The sequence below is a fragment of the Littorina saxatilis genome, unplaced genomic scaffold (assembly GCF_037325665.1).
Source record: "Littorina saxatilis isolate snail1 unplaced genomic scaffold, US_GU_Lsax_2.0 scaffold_751, whole genome shotgun sequence".
Classification (NCBI taxonomy): Eukaryota; Metazoa; Mollusca; class Gastropoda; order Littorinimorpha; family Littorinidae; genus Littorina; species Littorina saxatilis.
The window spans coordinates 50,001-61,378 of NW_027129717.1; the positions used below are offsets into that span (position 1 = coordinate 50,001).

At 40.3% G+C, this 11,378-nt stretch overlaps 1 protein-coding gene across 1 annotated transcript in view; it reads right to left on the minus strand.

Moving 5' to 3' along the window:
• The window catches only part of LOC138957944 (uncharacterized), a gene marked incomplete at both ends in the record, with an annotated part of 58,582 nt that extends 48,509 nt beyond the window's left edge, over positions 1 to 10,073 (minus strand). Inside the window, one exon of the mRNA XM_070328965.1 lies at positions 9,672 to 10,073. Coding sequence (XP_070185066.1) covers positions 9,672 to 10,073 — 402 coding nt within the window. The remainder of the gene's footprint in view (positions 1 to 9,671) is intronic.
• Positions 10,074 to 11,378: the final 1,305 nt, after the last annotated feature.

An 11,378-nucleotide genomic window follows, 5' to 3' on the forward strand; every position in this document is an offset into this window, starting at 1 on the left:
GGTTAAAGAGCGTGTTAAATGAGCTTAATATTTGTTTAAAGGTTCTTATGGTATAACCAGTAATGGTAATGTTAATGTCAGCTGGTATTAAAGGAAGGCTGGAAGAGAGTATGCAGCGGGGTATAAGAGCAACGCATCATTTAAAGCATGTATTTGCACAGTTTTCATCCCGAATTTCATGGAAATCCAATAGTAAGAATGTAATACGCGATTGAACTTGTTATTACTTTACATAAATCCGTGCTAGTTAAGCTTTTTTTCTTCTTAAAACATGATCCTGAAATGGTTGTGTGTATGTATGTGCGTGCACGCGCGAGCGTGTGTGTGTGTGTGTGTGTGTATGTGTGTGTGTGTGTGTGTTCGCGTGTTATTATCACTATTATGTGTGTGTGTGTGTGTATGTGTGTGTGTGTGCAGTGTGTGTGTGTGTTTGTGTGTGTGTCAGCGTGTGTGTGTGTGTGTGTAGGTGTGTGTGTGTGTGTGTGTGTGTGTATTTATTATAACACTACATGTAACTAATATTGATGCTTTCAGTGGCATGTGGAGGTTTTGCTTGTGTATATCAGACAAAAGGTTAGACACAGATAAATTGTCTGACAGGAACAAGTATTGTCCCGTGCTCTGATTTTGGCAAATGCAAATGATGCCAAGCTTTATAGTGATACTTGTACTAAAAAACATATGTGTTAAACAATTATACGGTGAGTATGGTTAACAAGCATCTACCTGATTTAATGCGGATTTGTTGATATTGGTTTGTATAGATATGAAGAGGAGATTTTAGACCAAACCACCATTTTGACGCTAACAATATTGCTTCCGTTATGCTTGTTGTGTTTACCTGTTGAAGTGGCTTTATTTCTTTTTGAGTTAAATTTAACAGGGAATAGCTAGTCAATCACCCAGGCCCGCAAAATACTTCATTTGGCGTGTACCACTGGGACGTATAAAGCAGGGATCCTCAGTGCCAAGCGAATGCTTAGCTTTTCAAACGTTGACGTAAATAATCATACATTAAGCTCGAATGTTGTCCTGCAATGGGTCGAATAATTATCCCCTTTTGCAGTTAACCTCTTATGTTCAGGATTATGACAGATTGATTTGTTGCGTTTTTTTTCTACACGTGCTGATTACAATTACAGATAATAATATAAGTTATCTTTCGAAGTACATTCTCTCTTAATATTTACTGCAATATTCACTTTACTGTTATAGTAGAACTGTGGAAAAACGCACAATTCTGTCCTTTACTTTCTTTGTTTTAGTTTTTTTTTAAATCGCTTTATGAAATTTGACTGCATTTAGATAATCGATGCTGTCCCTGTTAGTTTTTCAATGTCACATATTTACTTTGCTTTTGTGAGTAAATGAAAATACACAAATAATGACTTCTCACACATATTGCTCACATAATGTTTCAATGAACTGTAAAAATAAACCCCACTAATATTTGTAATCAAGGAGTATGCTTGTTCATGATGGACACTACACGTTTTGAGAATTTTGAAAAATTCCTGCTAGGATTTACTTCTTATTTTCTTTACAGCATTTAAATGAATACGTTTTGCATATTGGGGCAGTAGTTACTTCGACTGCGCCGATTTAACAAGGAACGATTATAGTTTCCGACAGACAACAACAAGCAAAGTACACACAAAGAGACGTTTAAGCAAGGTTATGTGTTTATCATATACATGTTAAGTAGGTTTCTTATCCCTAAATCAATTGTTGTATCATGCTAAAGAATCTTGTACTTTTAATTTAGAAACAAAATATAATTATGTACGAAGCAAAGACTGCAGTTCTTTTCAGTAATACATTGAATAAATCATATTTCACTTAGGACATACAGTTTCTCTCTTTACTGGCAACTCTAATTGCGTTATATCAATATGCCAACCCCCACATGAGTGGACAGGAGAACGTACACGTATATATATATATATATATATATATATATATATATATATATATATATATATATATATATATCCATGAGGAGGGTCTGATGCTCCCAATAGGCTGTCTGTGAAGGGATACTTTCTTCTCTCTCTTTCGCTCTGCTAAGAGATTTTAACAAATCTCAGAAGAAAGTCTCTGCTGACTTTCAATTGTTTATTTCACAACTTTTGATGTTTTATAATTTGCTCACCGTGAAAGTTGCATCGCCTTTAAAGCGATCCAATTGGAAAAGTCTTGCAGAAGACTTCTTCTTTACCAAAGTCCTGTGTTGAACGGCAGTGAAAAGTTGACCGCCTTTCCTGTTTCACCTTTTCAAAAATAGATCTCACTTGTTCGCGTATCCATTTCTGGATCTGCAGGCTGGTACATAGTTACCTCCCTTCCGGCTTTTTCAAATTTCCCTTGTTTTAACCTAATTTCTTGGTTAAAACTTGTCTAAATTTCTAAATTCTCTCTTAATAAATATTAATTCCACACTTTGGCCTCAAATCAAAGTGTTTCCCTTCACAGATATCCCCCTGGGGTTGTCAGATGAGCGTAGTCTCCCATGCCAACAGAAGCTACCATTCAGAGAGTGGTTTGCTTCTTAGTTGGATACCATGGGTTGACAGCTCTCGCCATCTGTACCACCTGACCAATGATCAATCAATCAATCAATATGAGGCTTATATCGCGCGTATTCCGTGGGTGCAGTTCTAAGCGCATGGATTTTTATTTTTTAAATTTATTTTATTTTATGAAATTTATATCGCGCACATATTCAAGGCGCAGGGATTTATTTATGCCGTGTGAGATGGAATTTTTTACACAATACATCACGCATTCACATCGGCCAGCAGATCGCAGCCATTTCGGCGCATATCCTACTTTTCACGGCCTATTATTCCAAGTCACACGGGTATTTTGGTGGACATTTTTATCTATGCCTATACAATTTTGCCAATCGTGGGATCTTTAACGTGCACACCCCAATGTAGTGTACACGAAGGGACCTCGGTTTTTCGTCTCATCCGAAAGACTAGCACTGGAACCCACCACCTAGGTTAGGAAAGGGGGGAGAAATTGGCTAACGCCCTGACCCAGGGTCGAACTCGCAACCTCTCGCTTCTGAGCGCAAGTGCGTTACCACTCGGCCACCCAGTCCCTGCTTTACATCCACAAAGATGTTCCTTAATGATGAGACACAATAGTGTCAAAACATGTGTCTGGTCCAGGTACTAAAACAATGGTCCTCCTCAGGACTAGATTTCATTGTGATACGTCCCCCACAAAGGGACTTTTCTTTGTAAATCTCGGTCCCCCCTGAGGAGGGTCTGATGCTCCCAATAGGCTGTCTGCGAAGGGATACCAAGAGATTTTAACAAATCTCAGAAGAAAGTCTGTGCCGACTTTCAATTGTTTCTTTCACAACTTCTGATGTTATATATATAGAAGGGCAATCGTTGTATCAAAAGTTCTGTTATAAGCATCCACTTTATAAGATAATGCATTTCCAAAATGTAATGGCAGTAGCATATGTGAAGCAAATATTTCAGCCTGTGCAGCATACACAATGACAGACAACGTTTGGGTAAGCATTGGGTAAACATAACTTTTATTTACCTGGTGAACTTGTGGAACTGGTAGTTTGAACAGACTCTGAAAACACGTGTGCAACTTGATTTTTTTGTACACAGGTAAAGACATTACAAATACTCTTCTTAATTTCCTGCACAATATCTACAGCGTATTATAGAGCGTCTTATTTAAATTTTTATTTTAAATATTTTATTTTACTTTAGACCACGTTCACCGTAATGTTTCACCAGATTTGAACGTTGGCGAATCAAATTGAAACTTCCTGCGACACAAACTCGATATTTCTGCCAAAAGAGCGACCTTGGCATTGGTGACGTTTAAATGTTCGAAACCAAATTGCATTTTTTTCTCCCAAACACGTCATGTTTTCCTGATGTGCTGTTTCTCCAGAATGTTGCAGTGTGAACGCAATTGTGGTTTATGTACTTATTAAAATAGAAGCTAAGAAATATGCAGCGGCATCATTGGATTATACTTTCGAGCGCGGCCTTACTTCAACCCGCATCGTAAACACTTTCTGCGGTCCTGTGTGGGGTGTAGATAGATACATTGAGACTTTGAATACAAAAACAATATTATACTCCTAGTTGTGTTTCTAAAACTGTTGGGAATGCCCCGCGACTTGTTTTTGTTTTGTGTGGGTTTCTGAGGTGGTTTCCGTCTCCGAACCCCGCTAAACAGAGCAAACAGCATGATATTAGCAATGTGAATTAAAAATAGAACATTATGTATTCTCTATGTGTGTGCTTTGAGAAAGAAAGACGCAAGTGGACGTCAACGTCTCTGGCCTTTCATATGACGTTTTCTTCTCGATCAGTGGGGCAAAGAGAGATATGAAAGTCTTAATCTGGAGGCATACTTTCTATTTTTGATCAAATCAAACACAATAACACTTTTATTTTTGAATCAGAAAATAAAAAGGAATAGGCGAATGTTAGTTTAATGAATATCAACATATGACGAAAGTGGCTTAAAATGCAGTTAGGAGAACCAAGAACCATTAAGATATATAGACGTGAATAACATCACAACATAGAGTATGCGTGCATCACCGGGTCTTTGATTAGAAAACTTGCGAGAGGCAAGGTTCAAAGAAGAATAAGCAAAAGCCCCAAAAGAAAATATCGCAAAGCAGCTGGAAGCCTTGACGTGCGTTTTTATTAAGGGGTGAGGCGGGTGGGTCAGGGAGAGGGAGTAAAGTGGGAACTAACAAACACCATACAAGCCAATAATATATATGTCACATATCATCTACCCTGGTGATCGTAAATATTTGTAATTTTCATGTTAGAGCACACAACCATGTCATGTATGAGCCTGATGATATGAAACAGACATGGCTGATGTTGTTGTTGTTTCCATGTACGTTCACTGGTGGACTTCAAAACAAATGTCAGCAAAGCGGTTACAAATTGTCCTTTGATAATTGCAAAACAATGCTGCTTATTGTAAATTGATTTATCTGAGTTTAGTGCAAACGCCTACCTCTGTTGTAATATATTGCTCTGACATGTTACAACAGAAAGACGTACAGGTTACACGCCGAGTCCCAGTGGATATCAAAAATATGTGACCCTCCACCACGAAATGAGTCGCATGTCACCTTTGCACGATTTTCATATTTTTACATTTTCCTAACGAGATTGTTATGCTCTATCCAGTGGTGAAAACCGTTTTAGAAAAGAGCAAAAACTGTTTGAGTTATAAGGCTATGACTAAGGTGATCCTCCCACTGTTACCATACACTCCCCGGACTTATATTAAGCCTAGCGCAGAACCGCGCGAGATGACATGCGACTCATTTCGTGGTGGAGGGTCACATATAGTCGAAGTTAGCGGATCATTGAGTAGCAGACTTCAAATACTGTATAAAGTTGAGTTTTCTAAAGCAAAACGGTGTATGAAACCGCTGCGTGTTCTTGAAATTAGATTCTTTAAGATGTATTGCTTTCTCCCTAATCATACAAGAAGAGGTAGTTAAATTAACTGCCCCCTTAGTAATAATTTGACAAGACATACAAGACAAAACGTATCGGGAAATTAAGCATTGAAGTAAGTGTTGGATAGATTTACCTGAGGTTGGTGGTGACGTGGTAGTGGTTATTTGTTCTGGAAAAAAAGTAACCACAAGATCAACAAACAGGTCACATGTTCATGTCACAGTCACAACTCGGAACAGAGTCAGAGAACACTTGCTCATTCAGTGGTGCCCCTATGATGTTTCTGTCATAATACTTATCTTGTAAATATTCACGACTTGCAGAACCCCGTGACCTAGCTTAATTAACAGACCCAAGGTAAAGGCCATACGGTTTGGTGGGCAGAACTTCGGGTTAGAAAACACGTGGAAACTTGACTACAACATGGATTGCTTTGAAAAATTGATGGGCTCACAGAAGTCCTGTACACCGTACATCCAGCTGCAACCACTGACTGCATACAGCTCTCAAATGCTAAACCGCGCTGGAAACATATTTCTTCCATTCCGATTATCATTGCCCCAAAGACAGCGACAGATTCTCAATCCCTTTCAGCGTATGATAAAATGTGAAGCAATTAAGTCACACTGTTTAAAAACATAAAGATACAGTTGATGCGGCTGTGACGATATTTTTCTTAATTCTTGTCTGAAAGAACAGGAAGTTCCCCCCCAAAAATGGGAAAACCAAGACTAATAATGGCGGCCACCATGCGCTAAGTCTCAAACCCTACTGCAAGTCGTCAGTAACAATGGCTGTAAGTGTGTCTGTTTGTGTGTGTGTGTGTGTGTGTGTGTGTGTGTGTGTGTGTGTGTGTGTGTGTGCGCGTGCGTGCGTGCGTGCGTGTGTGTGTGTGTGTGTGTGTGTGTGTGTGCGTGCGTGCATGAGTGTGTGTGCGTGTGCGTACGTGTGTGTGTGTGTGTTTACGTGTGTGTGTGTGTGTGTGTGTGTGTGTGTGTGTGTGTGTGTGTTTATGCTTCCTTACATTTCAGTTCAGCTCGCTAAATTAGATTTCCTCGCGGCGAGAATTGCCTAAGAAACGCTACTTCCTTGCTACACTCGCCAAATCTAGCGTCTAAGAAATGGAGGTTGAACAAGTGCAGTACAAAACATTGAAAGGACGAAGGCCCATCGCAGTACTCTCTCTGTCTGCTTATAATATTTAGGTCAGCACGTGGCTTGCGAGGAAATGTGTAACATTACAGCATTCACGTAGGCAGTCTCTAGTTATACGGTTTAAAGCAGATATGATATGCCATCAGAGAAAGCACAGTCGCGTGGCCTTCCTTCTTTCAATGTTTTGTACTGCACTTGTTCAACCAATCCTCCGTAACTTAGACGCTAGATTTGGCGAGTGCGGCGAGGAAAGAGCGTTTCTTAGGTAATTCTCGACGCGAGAAAATCTAATTTAGCGAGCTGAACAGAACTGCACCGAAAACGCATAAACACACACACACACACACACACACACACACACACACACACACACACACACACACATACACGCACGCACGCACGTACGCACGCATACGCACACACACACGCACACACACACACACACACACACACACACACACACACACACACACACACACAATAAAATAGGAGAGAAGATCGAGCGCTGTAGATAAATGAGGTATACTTTTCCATGCATATCGCGGTCACCTTGCTTGAACAAAAAACATTGTTGTTACTTTCATTTTTATTTCTTCTAAAATGTGCCGGTCAAGATACCCCGCGTGCAATGTTCCAACACTCATGGCTGGACCAAATGGTATTCGCCTTTCTACACAGGCACCACTGTATAACAATACAGTAATACCGCCATTTCAAATACTTTGCAACACATGTAGCCCAAACAAAACATGTGTCCGTACCCCTTCTTTATTAAAACACAGCTTTAGCCCGTGTTGATTTTAATCAACCAATTTTTGTGTGCAATAAGTTAAACTGGCTTCGCGTGCTATTATTCACTGGCATAGTTAATACACTTACAAGCCGTTAATGTTCATTGGTTTTACTGTTGAGTTAAGGTACTGTCTGTCAAAGAGGTGTTATTGGGGGAATTTTGAAAAATTGTGCCAGTGCATGGTTTTGGTTTTGTAAACTCCGGGTTCTACCCACCGACCTCTTTTGATTGGATTACTCTAAACCCCATAGCTGTTAATGTTTTCAGTTATAAAACATTATTTTCATTTGCATTATTGAACATTACTTTAAAACCATACTGTCAAAAGTCGGAGTGACTTTTCCCCCTAACATGTTTAATTCAACTGTTTCATTTGTTTACTTTCTTAAACTCCTGTGTAGAAAATAAATCGCAGTGCAATAACACACACACGCACGCACACGTACGCACGCACGCAAGCACACACACACACGCACGCACACACACGCACGCATGTACTCACGCACGCACGCACGCACGCACGCACGCACACACACACAGACAGACAGATGCGCGCACACACACACACACACACACACACACACACACACACACACACACACACACACACACACACACACACACACACACATGTTTGAAGATTAAATACTTGGGAAAAATAACGTATTCATTAGTTCAACACGTTGCTTGAAACGAAATCAACAAATTTAGTCAAATTAGACGGACACGGGTCTACTCTATGTGCAGACTCAGAGATAGTATCCATGCCCCAACCCTGCGCTACCACAGTGCCACGTAAACGACCTCTGTCATTCTGCCAAAAGTGCAGGTGGCTGGTTGCACCTTAACACTCACACACCAGGGTAGCGCAACTTTGTTGCTGCTATCTTTCCCCTGGGAGGAAGCCGCCCGCATTTCCCAGCGTTGGGATCATAAAGTAAACGAAATGAAAAAAAAAAAGTCTCGGTTTCACAGGCCAAATTAAACTAATTTGCATAGATCTGCTTTTTTCTAATTTTTGTTGTGGCTTGTTTTCAATCCAAACACAACATATGTACACTTTTCTTTATTTAGAAGATGTCAGAGAATACAATGTAATCATTTTGAAATCAGTTAGAGAAAATCAGTTTTTTATGAACATTGTAATGAGAAACTAATTATTTAATTATTAAGCTTCCGAGATTGAGTGCAATCCATAGTCTTAGTGAAAAAAGAGTTAGTTAAACACCATTTGACCAAAATTGCATTCCATTTAATTGAAAAAAATGCGATTGCTTCATTGCCGCATCCACTTTTGTTGAAAGATCACAAACGACATGTATCAACAAACAGAAAACAAGTTTGGGGGTATCATCTGGAATAATTTGTGTATCAAGATTTATTGAGATCTGGGGAGTTATGCATGAGTGCCGTGTAAAGTACACGCAGACTTCAGCGAAGTCATGACTTGAAAGTCGCCACCTACCGCAGGCGCTCAGTCGGTATGCACGGGTGACGACCAGACCGCCGACTTTCAAGTTGCCGTGTAAAGCAAGGTCACCAGTCAATCTATTTTTATAACGAGGAATTCCTTCCTTTGCGCATGCGCTAGGGTCATTCGATAACATCCTCCCGCTTCCTCGCACGGGAGTTCGACTATTCAGAGACGGAGAGCAGTGAAATATGGGTCAGTGCTACTTTGCGCTGAAACGAATCAAAGATGTCTTCGCTAATCTTATCGGTGTTGGTTCTAAAATAATATGACAAGGGAAGTGAATCTTGCAAAAAAAAATATCTTTTTAGTCCAGCACTTCCAACTATTGGGTTCTGTCTAAAAACGATTACGGCGCAGAAATCGTCGACTTTGATGGCGGAAAACCATGAAAATGGCCATTCTGTTCGCTGAAGTCGGCGTGTAAACCATTTAGACGACCTCCGGAGCACGTCTAAATTTAGTCGCCAGTTTCGGTGGTACAAGCGTGTAGTCGCCACCCGTGCATACTGTGTACCTCGCGGTTGGCGGCACTCGCTGTTTGCACGCCGCCTAAACGTTTAGACGTCACTCATACATAACACCCCTGTTCAGTAGTTTTCTGGGAATCACACACACACACACACACACACACACACACACACACACACACACACACACACACACACACACACACACACACACACACACACACACACGCACGCACACACACACACACACACACACACACATACACACACATACAAAAAAGATGTCAAAGAATTCTACTTACCGAACCTTGTTTGAAAGCATGCTGATGTATTTCTTGCCTGAATAGCAATATTTCCACTCGCATCATAACACTGGGGTCGACAGGCCCACTGTGCGTTTTCGTGCAGATTTCTCACAGCGTTGATCTTGTAGACGATTGTGATGTCAGTTCCATCGTTACTCTGACACCCACAGGTATCCGCAAGGATGTTGTTGTTATTACATGCGGTGTTAATGTTGGTGACCGTGCAAGCGAGTTTGTCGCTTGAACCTTTGATGATTCGAAACTCAACCGTGTCGATATAGGTGTCGCATGGACTAGGAGAATTTAACTTGTTTGTTGGAACAATGCACTTTAGCGTTTGAACTGTTCTGTCTGTCCATGGATATGGACAAAAAAGGTCGAAATCGTCCACACAGGTAACTGAAAGCAAAGCATAAAATGTTTTGCATGAGAAAGTGTCAAAATAGACGCTGAGGAATACAATGCAATCTGTTAATGAAAATTCGATTCTAATGACATCTTTAATGAGCAAACTAATTAACTATTGTTTACGCTGCCAAGCTGAATTTCAATCCCATCGTCCAGACTTTGTCGAAAACTGCTACATCAAAAATTCAATCAAATTGATTGAAAAATGAGGGCGTGACAGTGCTGTCTCAACTTTCACTAAAAGCCGGATATGACGTCATCAAAGACATGTATCAACAAAATGTCATCCCCAGACGTTTTTTTTTTACCAGTACTCACTGGAAATTATCCCAGCGAAGCTGGAGGTATCACACGAACGCATTTTCATACCGATAATTACACATTAACATGCTTCCAGTTGAAACTTCGAGGTCTTCATCGGGGATTGACGCCCGACCAAAGGTAATTGAAGCCCGACGGAGCGAAGCGACGGAGGGCTTCAATTAGACTTTGGGAGGGCGTCAATCCACGATGAAGACCGAGAAGTTTCAAATGGAAGCGTGTTAATGTTATTGTAATTCAATCTGACGACGATCTCTTTTCCTGCTTTCATGCGATGGTAAACAGACAGAATTGGTTCTGTTCTGTTCACACACTACTTTCAGTCCACCTACCTGCAAGGGTCAAGTCCCAAGAAATATGTCTCTGTATTCCTATCGTATCACTCTCCTCCTGTTTTGTTTTCTTTCACATACATTTTCCCATCTTTTTTTACGGGTTTCTGGACAGCAAACTCTAAAACAAATTCTTTTCATCACAAATGCGATCTTTGGAATTGACTGACGTAGTCCTGAAGAATTCATGCATCAACTTACGTCACGTATTCGACGTCATCACTTCGCATACCTTATGGTCTCGGTATTTCGTTGGTACTTCATATTTCCTACTTGTAAAATGACCCTCAAAGCTAACCGAGACTAGTTGAGGTTGTATCAATGCGCCTCGCCAGCAGGTTGTTAATTGATTTTTTAGCGAGTGGCTATCGACAATTAGTCACCTGTAATTTTTAATGAGTTGGGGCATTCTGACCAATCACAGGATCTGTTTCATTAAAACGCAAACTTGATTGAATTACAATACATGATAAATAGAGAATACTACATGGCTTGCTGTGTCGTACCAGATTTACACGAGTTGTTTTTTAAAATATTGAACTGCGAGCGAAAGCGAGCTGTTCACTATTTGAAAAAGCAACGAGTGTAAATCTGGTACGACACAGCAAGCCATGTAGTATTCTGTTTATCCTACATACTGTAC